This window comes from Ranitomeya variabilis, chromosome 5 (genome assembly GCF_051348905.1).
Source record: "Ranitomeya variabilis isolate aRanVar5 chromosome 5, aRanVar5.hap1, whole genome shotgun sequence".
Classification (NCBI taxonomy): Eukaryota; Metazoa; Chordata; class Amphibia; order Anura; family Dendrobatidae; genus Ranitomeya; species Ranitomeya variabilis.
In genome coordinates this window covers 264,768,729-264,781,505 of record NC_135236.1, presented here as the reverse complement: position 1 = coordinate 264,781,505, position 12,777 = coordinate 264,768,729, and the positions used below count along the sequence as shown (strand labels likewise).

General features: G+C 42.9%; 1 protein-coding gene across 1 annotated transcript in view; it reads right to left on the bottom strand.

Annotated features, from left to right (window-relative positions):
• IREB2 (iron responsive element binding protein 2) overlaps positions 1-12,777 on the bottom strand; it is a 126,159-nt gene that overhangs the window by 53,298 nt on the left and 60,084 nt on the right. Inside the window, exons 9-12 of the mRNA XM_077264216.1 lie at positions 12,344-12,483; positions 7,205-7,376; positions 1,552-1,649; positions 771-887 (exon numbers count right to left, since the gene is read on the bottom strand). Of these exons, the coding sequence (XP_077120331.1) occupies positions 771-887; positions 1,552-1,649; positions 7,205-7,376; positions 12,344-12,483 (527 nt within the window). The remainder of the gene's footprint in view (positions 1-770; positions 888-1,551; positions 1,650-7,204; positions 7,377-12,343; positions 12,484-12,777) is intronic.

The window sequence follows — 12,777 nt, the reverse complement described above, 5'->3', positions numbered from 1 at the left end:
GCTCTATATCACTCTCCTTGACATCTCGAACATAGTTAGGGGCCATCATTTATGCAAATTTATAGGGCTTGTTCACACTATCCTTTTTTTGCTGCGGATTTTTCAGTTGCGGATTTGGAAAAACCGCAGTGCAAAACCGCGGTGGTTTTCACTGCGGTTTTTTGTGCGGTTTCTACTGCGGATTCCACTGCGGGTTTCCAACTGCACTTTCCTATTGGTGCAGGTGGAAAACCGCTGCGGAATCCGCAGAAAGAATTGACATGCTACTTCTTTTTTTCCGCAGAAAATCCGCGCTGATTTTCAAGCGGAAAAACGCAAAGTGGGCACAGCGGTTTTTGTTTTCCATAGGGTAACATTGTACTGTACCCTGCATGGAAAACGGCTGCGGATCCGCAGCTGCAAATCCGCTGCGGATCCGCAGCAAAAACCGCAAAGTGTGAACATAGCCATAAAATTCAGCCAGTCACGAAGTTCAAAATGGACTCCGTCACTAAAGGGTTAACAGGTGTAGGAAAGCACACGCAACATTTTTCCCTCCACTATAAAGCAGACACAATGGAACCCAGTCAGACCCCATAATAGGTGAGGCCCCTCTGCTTCAGTTTGCATCACTTAATTAAAACAGATCCAATTGAGACAATTTTGTTCAGCTTGCCTCTGCGTCTAAATCCCATAGACGGAATATGCAAATGGAAATGTGAGTGCAGCCATAACCCCTTCAATATATCTGCAATGGGATTCCAGCCTTAGTTTTTAAGTTACTCACTCACCTTTTCACTTAAACATGCTTCAAAATCCTTTTTCATATCCGTTACTAATACTCTGTCTTGTGGTCTCTTGGGGCCACTTACATATGGTACAATGGTGTTCAAATTGATTTCTAAAACCTAAAAATAACACAAGGAAAACAAATTAGTAATTTATAATTCCTGTAATTTGCATAAGCCATTATATTCCAGACTGATTTTTATTTATTTATTTATTTATTTATTTTCACACAATATAAAGCAGGGGTGGTACAAATAACTAGAAAAATTACCATGTCATTTCTCCAACACTAATGTACAAAAATACACCATGTTCATACAAGCCTGATGTGTTCATAAAAAAACCTTGCTGGCAGTGGCACAACTTGATGCTCGTGGGCCCTTTTTCAATAGCTCCAATGCTGCCCCCCCCAACTATTTTAAGTCTTTAACAGCAATGGTCTTTTTATATGGGAAAAAAGGGACATTTTTCACCGCCTAAACTCAAGGGCCCTGGGAGGGTTTGCAAACCATGCAGCAATTACAGTTACACCCCGCTTGTTAAATCAAGACAGCCACTTTGTACAGGACTGCACTAAATTAATTGCAAAGAGGATGGGGAGAATGGGTCCAGCTCTCTCTTCAAACAGGCCAGACATTATTTCACAAGGAAATTAGACAAACAATGCAATTTTTGATCTTCCCTTCATAGTACTGGGTTTAAAATGTGCTGCCCAAGACAAATAGAACATATTATACACACATCAATGCCGCTCTGACTTTATGCCTCAGGTATTATTATTACCTTGGAATATCTTTGTGTTATTGTACCATTTTCTTCTCTAAGCAACTTTACTGCTTTCAAATATGCTTCAAATACTTTTATTCTGAGTGGATCAACACCTATCATAGGGAAGAAAAGGCAAGAAGAAAGCAAGTCAAGTAAAAACATGCCGCATTGTGTAGGTCTTGGGGCGCTCAAGACACGTGGTGCCCAATCAGTCCTAGCATCACTGTCCCCACCTTTGGAAGAACGCTGAGACAGTGACACCAGCTCTGAACAGGCGACAGGTACCATGTGTCATACAACTGCACAAGAGCCCCCGACCACGAGTGACGACACCACTGGCCCAGGAAGTGGAGTATAAAGCTTTTTTATTTTAAAATCGGGGACAAACATTTAGATCGAGAAGGGGTTGCTTTTCCTAGTAGCAGTAGAAGATATGCTTAAAGAGGCACTCCCATCAAAGATTTTATCCTCTTAATATATTGCAGTAATCATATTCTATAACACTGTATGCTTACAATTGCTCATTTTGCCTTTCTTCCCTGATAATTCTTCTCTTTTCTCTGCCCTATGTAGAAACAGGAAATCTCTTGTCCCTGCCTTTATCATTCCCCACTTCAACTCCCGAGCCAGCTGCTCTCTCCTCCCATAGACTTTTGCAGTGACTCATGACCCATACAGGGAAAATTGACCTCCTGTTTCTACATTGAGTTTAGAAGGATTCAGCTAGTCAGTGACGTGATGTCATACATCTAATGGAAAAGCATTAAGCTACTTACGGGTAGCGGCATTTCTCGGAGGGCCATGACAGCACGACGAGAGAGGGGATCCGCCCATTAGGAACAGGAAACCTACAGATACAAAAGGGCGGCACCTCTCCCCTGCATCAGTTGTATTTCAGAGCCTTGAGAGGACTACCGCGGTTAGTGGCACACAAAAATATACTTTATATACAATTTATATACAAAATTTTAACCAATATATTGGAACTGGGTATCATACGTGAGATATATACAATATAGGAAGTGCAACCCCCACGTGAAATAGGGAGGGAACTAAGGGTACTGTCATGGGCCTCCGAGAAATGCCGCTACCCGTAAGTAGCTTAATGCTTTACTCGGACTCCCATGACAGCACGACGAGAGAATTACAGAGATGTAACACTACCTTAGGGAGGGACTATAGCTTGCAGCACCCTTAACCCGAAGGTGAGATCAGAGGAGGCCCCTAAATCCAACCTATAGTGTTTAAAGAAGGTGGACGGGGATGACCATGTGGCCGCCTTACATATCTGGTCGATTGATACTCCAGATTTTTCCGCCCAGGATGTGGCCATGGCTCTGGTGGAATGCGCCCTCAGATTCTGCGGAGTCGGACCCCCACCTGCAGTATAAGCCAAAGAGATAGCCTCCCTAATCCACTTCGCTAGTGTGTACTTTGATACCCTGAGTCCCTTTCTAGGATTTTGGAAAGATAAAAATAACGCATTATCTTTCTTCCATGTATCGGTAACAGAGATGTATTCTAACAGGCATCTCCTAACGTCTAGCGTATGGAGTAGTTCTTCCTTAGGGTTGGAGGGGTTAGGAAGGAAAGATGGTAACACTATCTCCTGTGACCTGTGAAACCGAGATGATACTTTTGGTAAATAGGCCGGGTCCGGTCTGAGGACTACCCTATCTGGCAGAAACTCTGTATAAGGGGAAATTCTGGAGAGAGCTTGTATGTCTCCTACCCTACGGGCAGATGTTATCGCTACCAGAAATGCTGTCTTAAGGGATAAGGCCTTAATTGAAGATGATTGTAATGGTTCAAACGGCTCTCTAGTCAATGCTGACAGGACTAGATTAAGATCCCAAGGCATAGATCTATCCTTATGTATGGGTCTAGCCCTACTAGAAGCTTTAATGAACCTTGAGATCCAATAATTATTGGCGATGTTACAGGAAAACAGGGCCCCTAGGGCCGAGACTTGTACCTTTAGGGTACTAGTGGATAGATCTAGCTCTAAGCCCCTTTTCAGGAATTCTAAGATCTGTTTTATAGGTATTCCCTCTTCTAAATTAAAATCAGAAGAGGCCAGGAATTTCCGCCAGGTTCTAGCGTAGATTGTTGTCGTAATCTGCTTTCTACTTTTCATAAGGGTTTCAATCAAATTTGGGGAGAACCCTTTGTCCTTCAGTAACGCCCTCTCAAACTCCATGCCGTTAAATGGAGATTCTTTACTTGAGGATGGCTGATCGGACCGTGGTAGAGTAAATCTGGAATGTCCGGAAGCACCCAGGGGTCTTCCACTGACATGATCCTGAGCCAGGTGAACCAGGCCCTTCTGGGCAAGAATGGGGCAATCAAAATAACTCTTGCCCGATCCTCTCTTATCTTCCTGATTACCAGAGGTTTCAGGGCCAGCGGGGGGAACGCATAAGCCAGCCGAAAGTCCCAACTGATCAGAAAGGCATCTACCGCCAGAGGATTCTCCCTGGGATTTAGGGAACAGAATTTTATTGTCTTTCGATTGTCCCTGGTGGCAAATAAATCCACCTCTGGATGTCCCCATTTGTGGGCAATCTGGTTGAACACGAGACCGTTTAGAGACCACTCCCCTTATCTCAGGGTGTTGCGGCTTAGAAAGTCCACTTTCACATTTTCTTTTCCTCTTATATGCAGTGCGGTTAAAGATAGAAAATGGTATTCCGCAGTCTGGAATAGACGATCTGTCACTCTCATTAGTGATTCGAAATGAGTTCCACCCTGGTGATTTATGTACGCGACGGCCACCTGGTTGTCCGAGAGGATCTTGACGTGGTGACCCTGCAGATATAGGAGTAATTTTTTAACTGAAAGTTCAATTGCCATTAACTCTTTTTGGTTGGAGGAGGCTGATGTTAGGGGGTTCCATAGACCCTGAACTATCATGTCATCCATGTGTGCTCCCCAAACTGAAGGGCTAGCGTCTGTCGTTACAATACGTGTCGCCTGTGTCACCCAGGGAACTCCTGCCGATAAATTGTCATTGATTAGCCACCATCTAAGAGATGTCAGTGCTTCTGGACCCAAAGTAATCTGACTTTGCAAGGACCCTTGTAAGATTCTATCATTAACCAGTACCTCGGATTGTAAAGGTCTGGTGTGAAATTGGGCCCAACGGACAGCGGGAATGCACGAGGTTAGAGATCCTAACAGTGACATAGCTTGTCTAAGTGTCATGGATGGATTATCAGTTGCTCTAGACACCTGTTGTTGGATGTGTAACAACTTGTCGGGCGGAAGACAACACAGTTGGGTTTCTGAATTTAACAACAGTCCTAAGAATCTCTGTATTTTCTGGGGCTGTAATCGGGATTTTTCATAATTCACAATCCACCCCAGATGCTCAAGTTTGGTTGTGGTTACCTTTAGCTGAGAGAGGCAATGGTCTGCCGAACTCTAAACTATAAGGAAATCATCCAAATAGGGGACAATCAAGATGTCAGACTCTTGTAAGTGCGCCATGACTTCGGCCACTAACTTGGTAAACACCCTAGGAGCTGCTGATAAGCCAAAGGGAAGAGCTCTAAACTGGAAATGACAAATTTGTCCCCCCATTGACACAGCTACCCTCAGGAATCTCTGGAAGTCTTCATGTATTGGGACATGATAGTATGCGTCCTTTAAATCTACAACTACCCTGAAGCAGTGTTTAAACAACATTTTTATTGCTGAACCAATTGATTCCATTTTGAACGATTCATTGGTCAGAAATTTATTAAGGCCTTTGACATTTATGATCGTTCTAAACGATCCGTCTGGCTTCTTGATCAGAAAAAGAGGAGAGTAAAATCCCCTCCCTCTTTCTGATACTGGGATTTCAATCAAAACATTCTTGGAGCATAAGTTCGTGACTTCTGCTTCCAAGGCTGCTTGCTCAAGGGGGGAGGAACGTAAAGGGGTTAATTTAAATTTATCTCGAGGCCAGTGATCGAAGTCAAGTCTTAGACCTTTTGCTATAATGCCTCGGACCCATTTACTGTTCGTAATGTCAAACCAAGCTGAGGAGAATGCTGACAGTCTACCCCCCACAGGGATTGCTAGTCATTGGTCCGGTTTTTTCTGTTCTTTCGAGGAACGGCGAAACATATAGCCCATACCTCTTCCGCGTCTATCCTCCCATCTAAAACTCTCTCTAGAGGGTGAGGATCCGTGTTTTTTCCCGCGACCAAATCTCCTCTTATTGAAGGGCCGGCGGTAGGATGCTGAAGACGGATTAGGAAATTTCTTCTTATCATCCCCCGCCTTTTCCAGCAACTCATCCAGAGTTGGTCCAAAGAGATATTCTCCTTTACACGGGATGGCGCAGAGCTTAGTTCTGGATTGAATGTCGCCTGACCAGCACTTCAACCATAAAGCCCTACGAGCCGCGTTGGAGAGTCCTGCCGCTCTAGCCGCCATCCTGACTGAGTCCACAGATGCGTCTGACAGAAAGGCCGCAGCATTCTGCATTGTTGGTAAAGCCTTCAGAATGGAATCTCTGGAAGCGCCGTCCTTGAGCTGGGACTCTAACTGATCCAGCCAGACCATTAAAGACCTGGCTGTACACGTCGCGGCAACTGCTGGTCTTAGAGATCCCGCCGCCGTCTCCCAGGTTCCTTTAAGGAAAGTATCTGCCTTTCTGTCAAGGGGGTCCTTGAGGGTCCCCATATCCTCAAATGGCAATGAGGCTTTCTTTGACGCTTTTGCCACCGCCGCATCCAGCTTAGGGGCTTTATCCCATGTTTCCACAACCGGATCATCAAAAGGGTACCTGCGTTTCAATGCTGGCGGTAAGGAACCCTTTTTCTCGGGTTTCTTCCATTCTCGGAGAATCAAGTCTTGGATCTTTTCGTTCACCGGAAAAGATCTATGTTTTTTACGATCCAATCCGCTGAACATCATATCCTGTTTTGAGGGCTGCGGCTTGGGCTCTTCTATACCCATTGTGCCTCTAACAGACTTGACGACTTTGTCAATTCTATCCAGGGGTAGACAGAATCGTCCAGACTCCTCATCTGAAGAGGAGGAGGAAGGACTTGAGTGATAGGCACCCTCTTCTCTTTCTTCCTCTGAAGAATTAGAGTCCAGGGGGGTCCTATGTTTTGAACCTCCCGCTTGGGATAGGGACCGTAGGGATTCCCTTACTTCCAAACGGATCATTTCCTTCAGGTTAGCCGCACTCACAGATTCTTCCGCTACCTAGGGGAGGACCAATCTGTAGGCACCCGTCCCTTTAGGAACAGGAAACCAACTGATGCAGGGGAGAGGTGCCGCCCTTTTGTATCTGTAGGTTTCCTGTTCCTAATGGGCGGATCCCCTCTCTCGTCGTGCTGTCATGGGAGTCCGAGTAAAGAGGAATTAACTGGGTAGAAAGGCAAAATGACCAATTATAAACAAGTACCCAGTGCTTTATAATATGATGATTGCAATATATTAAGACCATAAACATTTTGATGGGAGTGCTTTATTAATATAATGGGTTTTCCAGGAAGCTCATATAAATGGCCAGATGGAGGCATTTGTTTGAAGTTTAATTCCCGACAAACATGAGGTGAACAGATTCCTAAAATCATTTTAATTTCCATAGCACCAACAAATTCCATAGCACTTTATAAATCATGCATTATACATAACTGCTAGATAGCTAGTGCAGAATGCTCACCAATTTGTTTCAGGTGGCTAAGGGTTACTTGGTCCACTGGAAAGAAGGCCACTGTGGCACCATACTCTGGGCACATGTTGGCTATTGTGGTACGGTCAACAACTGAAAGCTGAGACAAACCATCTCCAAAGAATTCCACAAATCTTCCAGCTAAATCAGCTTGTCTTAAGTGCTGCAGGGAAAAATAAAAAGATTTGCTCTGAATAATTTTCTAAAAAAATATATATTTAAAAAAAAATAAAAAAAGTATTCCCATCTCCAAGATCCTATCCCAACATTTAGTATGAATAGTTATAATAAATAAAAATAGCAGCAAATACCTCCAATTAGAAATGCAGTATAGTTTCTCATGCTATGTCGCTTAGGCTACTTTCACACTAGCGTTAACTGCATTCCGTCACAATGCGTCGTTTTGCCGAAAAAACGCATCCTGCAAAAGTGTTTGCAGGATGCGTTTTTTTACCATTGATTAACATTAAGCGACGCATTGTGACGGATTGCCACACGTCGCACCCGTCATGCGACGGATGCGCCATGTTGTGGCGGACCATCGGGAGCAAAAAACATTGCTTGCAACGTTTTTTGCTCCGTCGTAAACGTCTTTTCCGACCGCGCATGCGCGGCCGGAACTCTGCCCCCACCTCCCCGCACCTCACAATGGGGCGGCGGATGCGCTGGAAAAATGCATCCGCTGCCCCCGTTGTGCGGCGGATACAACGCTAGCGTCGGGAACGTCGGCCCGACGCACAGCGACGGGCCGAGCCCGACGCTAGTGTGAAAGTAGCCTTACCCAATGTAGGGTGTTACCAGTAGTTATGTATCCATGGTTAGGACCATTAACAGTTAACTTACTAATGAGTGATCGTAAGCAGGGATATCTAAGATGCTTCATTAGCCTACATGGAGGCAATGACATAGAACTATAGTATAGATCTTCTGGTGAGCCAATTGGAGGTATTGGCTAATATTACATTTACTGCATATAGGGATAGGATCTCGTAGATGGGAATACCCGGTTTAAGGGTAACTTTTACACTGAACTTCACGCTATGGTCATTTAAATTTTTTCCTCCCTTTCTTTCAAGAGCAGTAACTTATTTTTTCATCAATATAGCCGTATGAGGACTTCATTTTTGCAGGATGAGTTTTAGTTTTGAATGGCACCACTGATTTTACCATATAGTATACCGAAATATGTAAAAAAAAATTTAACTGCAGTAAAATTGCAAAAAAGTGCAATTCCACAATTGTTAGTTCGGTTTGTACTTACTATATGGTAAAATGGCCTGGATATATGATTCCCCCGGTTAGTATTATACCAAACATTTAGCTTCTTTTTTTTTTATTTCAGGGGAGAAAAAAAAAAAATTACGAAATTTGTATGAAAATAAGTTTTCATTTTTGTTGCCATTTTCTGAGACTCCTAGCATTTCCATTTTTCCAGGGTCTGGGGCTGCGCAATGGCTTATCTTTTGTGCCCTAAGCGGACGTTTTTATTGATGCCATTTTGGGGTAGATACAAATGATTTGATTGTCACTTACTGCATTTTATTGCAATGTTGTGGAGGCCAAAACAAACGAATTCAGGAGTTTTGATTTTTTTTTTTTTTTTTTTTTATCATTACTCAGTTTACCAAAATTGATTTTTTTTATATTTAATCCCTTTACCCCCAAGGGTGGTTTGCACGTTAATGACCAGGCCAATTTTTACAATTCTGACCACTGTCCCTTTATGAGGTTATAACTCTGGAACACTTCAACGGATACTGATGATTCTGACACTGTTTTCTCATGACATATTGTACTTCATGATAGTGGTAACATTTCTTTGATATTACCTGCGTTTATTTGTGAAAAAAACGGAAATTTGGAGAAAATTTTGCATTTTTCCAACTTTGAATTTTCATGCAATTAAATCACAGAGATATGTCACACAAAATAATTAATATGTAACATTTTCCACATGTCTACTTTACATCAGCACAATTTTGGAACCACAATTTTTTTCTTTTTGTAAAGGGAGTTATAAGGGTTAAAAGTTGACCAGCAATTTCTCATTTTTACAACACCATTTTTTTTTTTAGTGACAACATCTCATTTGAAGTCATTTTGAGGGGGTCTATATATGATCGAAAATAACCAAGTGTGACACCATTCTAAAAACTGCACCCCTCAAGGTGCTCAAAACCACATTCAAGAAGTTTATTAACCCTTCAGGTGTTTCACAGGAATTTTTGGAATGTTTAAATAAAAATGAACATTTAACTTTTTTTCACAGAAAATTTACTTCAGCTCCAATTTGTTGTATTTTACCAAGGGTAACAGGACAAATTGTACAACAACTTTTGGGGTCCATTTTCTCCTGAGTACGCCGATACCCCATATGTGGGGGTAAACCACTGTTTGGGCGCATGGCAGAGCTCGGAAGGGAAGGAGCGCCATTTGACTTTTCAATGCAAAATTGACTGGAATTGAGATGGGACGCCATGTTGCGTTTGGAGAGCCCCTGATGTACCTAAACATTGAAACCCCCCCCACAAGTGACACCATTTTGGAAAGTAGACCCCTAAGGAACTCATCTAGATGTGTTGTGAGAGCTTTGAACCTCCAAGTGTTTCACTACAGTTCATAACGCAGAGCCGTGAAAATAAAAATTCTTTTTTTTTTTTCCACAAAAATTCTTTTTTAGCCCCCAGTTTTGTATTTTTCCAAGAGTAACAGGAGAAATTGGACCCCAAAAGTTGTTGTCCAATGTGTCCCGAGTACGCTGATACCCCATATGTTGGGGTAAACCCCTGTTTGAGCGCACGGGAGAGCTCGGAAGGGAAGGAGCACTGTTTTACTTTTTCAACGCAGATTTGGCTGGAATTGAGATCAGACGCCATGTCGCGTTTGGAGAGCCCCTGATGTGCCTAAACAGTGGAAACCCCCCAATTATAACTGAAACCCTAATCCAAACACATCCCTAACCCCAATCCCAACGGTAACCCTAACCACACCCCTAACCCTGACACACCCCTAACCCTAATCCCAACCGTAAATGTAATCCAAACCCTAACTTTAGCCCCAACCCTAACCCTAACTTTAGCCCCAACCCTAACTGTAGCCTTAACCCTAGCCCCAACCCTAACTGTAGCCCCAGCCCTAACCCCAGCCCTAACCCTAGCCCTAGCGGGAAAATGGAAATAAATACATTTTTTAATTTTTTTTATTTTTCACTAACTAAGGGGGTGATGAAGGGGGGGTTTGATTTACTTTTATAGCGGGTTTTTTAGCGGATTTTTATGACTAGCAGCCGTCACACACTGAAAGACGCTTTTTATTGCAAAAAATATTTTTTGCGTTAGGCTACGTTCACATTTGCGGTCAGCGCCGCAGCGTCGGGCGCCGCAGCGGCGCCGCATGCGTCATGCGCCCCTATACTTAACATGGGGGCGCATGGACATGCGTTGTGCTGCGTTTTGCGCCGCATGGCCGCAAGCGTTGGACGCAAGAAACGCTTCAAGTTGCATTTTTTTTGCGTCCAACTTGCGGGCAAAAACGACGCATGCGGCGCAAAACGCAGCGTTTTAGCGTGCGTTTTGCCGCGTTTTTGTTTGCGTTGTGCGCTGCGGCGCCGACGCTGCGGCGCACAACGCAAATGTGAACGTAGCCTTACCACATTTTGAGAGCTATAATTTTTCCATATTTTGGTCCACAGTCATGTGAGGTCTTGTTTTTTGCGGGACGAGTTGACGTTTTTATTGGTAACATTTTCGGGCACGTGACATTTTTTGATTGCTTATTATTCCGATTTTTGTGAGGCAGAATGCTTCATGAATTTCTTTTGGGGGAGGCGTTTATACCGTTCCGCGTTTGGTAAAATGGATAAAGCAGTTTTGTTCTTCAGGTAAGTACGATTACAGCGATACCTCATTTATATCTTTTTTTATGTTTTGGCACTTTTATACGATAAAAACTATTTTATAGAAAAAATAATTATTTTTGCATTGCTTTATTCTGAGGACTAACTTTTTTCTTTTTTCTTTGATGACGCTGTATGGCGGCTCGTTTTTTGCGGGACAAGATGACGTTTTCAGCGGTACCATGGTTATTTATATCCATCTTTTTGATCGCGTGTTATTCCACTTTTTGTTTGGTGGTATGGTAATAAAGCGTTTTTTGCATCCTTTTTTTACGGTGTTCACTGAAGGGGTTAACTAGTGGGACAGTTTTATAGGTCTGGTCGCTACGGACGCGGCGATACTAAATATGTGTACTTTTATTGTTTTTTTTTTATTTAGATAAAGAAATGTATTTATAGGAACAATATTTTTTTTTCTTTTGCTTTTTTTTGTATTTTTTTTTACATTTTTTTTACACGTGAATTTTTTATTTTTTTTTTTACACTATAACATTTAGGTCTACTACGTATAGCAGAAATGACAATCTTCTATGAACGCGGCCACGAACCGGTGTTCACAGGAGTATTGTAATGATAGGCACAGGAGTATTCTGCAAAAACCCGTGTGGACTCATTACAAACCATTGTCGCCCCACGATCACGGGATGCACCCAATGGGGGGCCGGAATGATGCACTTCCAGCTGGTGTGTCTAAAATCACAAGATTTCACTGGTTAACAGCTACGGGTTGTGCAACGATCCACCAGCAGCTATTAAAGGCACATGACAGAAGAATAAATCAGATGTCATATGCAAGGAAAGATGCAGGATCAAAGCAGGAGCCTGGATCAAAGTCAGGCACATGACATGACGTAAATATATGTTATGCCATAAAGGGGCTAATACTGAACTGTAAATTCATTAAAACTCCTTCATCTGCAGGATTTCACAATCACTGCCCCACTCTGAGAAGGGAACCTCTAGGTACATCTCTGCTTTAGCCCAAACAAGTTTGGGACTTTAATCTTAAATTTTTGCCTGTCTGCAGCAGAAGAGACACTAGAATTTATTTGTAAGGTTGCAATGATGTCTCATACAATAGAGAGCTGGGGAAAAGTACAAAAGTGACGCTCTCCGTATAACAAAGCATGATGAAAAACAAACAAAAAACCTGCTTCATTAACAACACTTTGGCCAGATTCAAGCACAGCAGTCACACAGTTGGGGCTAATGTTCTATTCAATTTAAATTCTCACCTTAGTGATGCTTAAAACAACATCTATGGATGTGGAAAGGTCGGGTACCGAGCCAGTCACCTCACAGCCAATTATTTCTGGTATGGTTAACGTGATGGGTATGCCCAGCATAGCTGCTTCTGATTCTATTCCTCCGACACCTTTATATATTTATAAAAGGATCTGTATCAGCAATATTCCTTATCACAGTTCCATATTATATTATTTTATTACAGGCAGTAAGTTAAAGGGAATCTGTCACCCCAAAAATCGTATATGAGCTAAGGCCATCGGCATCAGGGCTTATATACAGCATTCTGTAATGCTGTAGATAAGCCCCCGATGTTACCTGAAAGATGAGAAATAAAGGTTAGATTATACTCACCCAGGGGCGGTCCGGTCCAGTGCCTCCCATCTTCAGAGAGGCCCGGCGCCTGCGCACTGCAGTACTATGC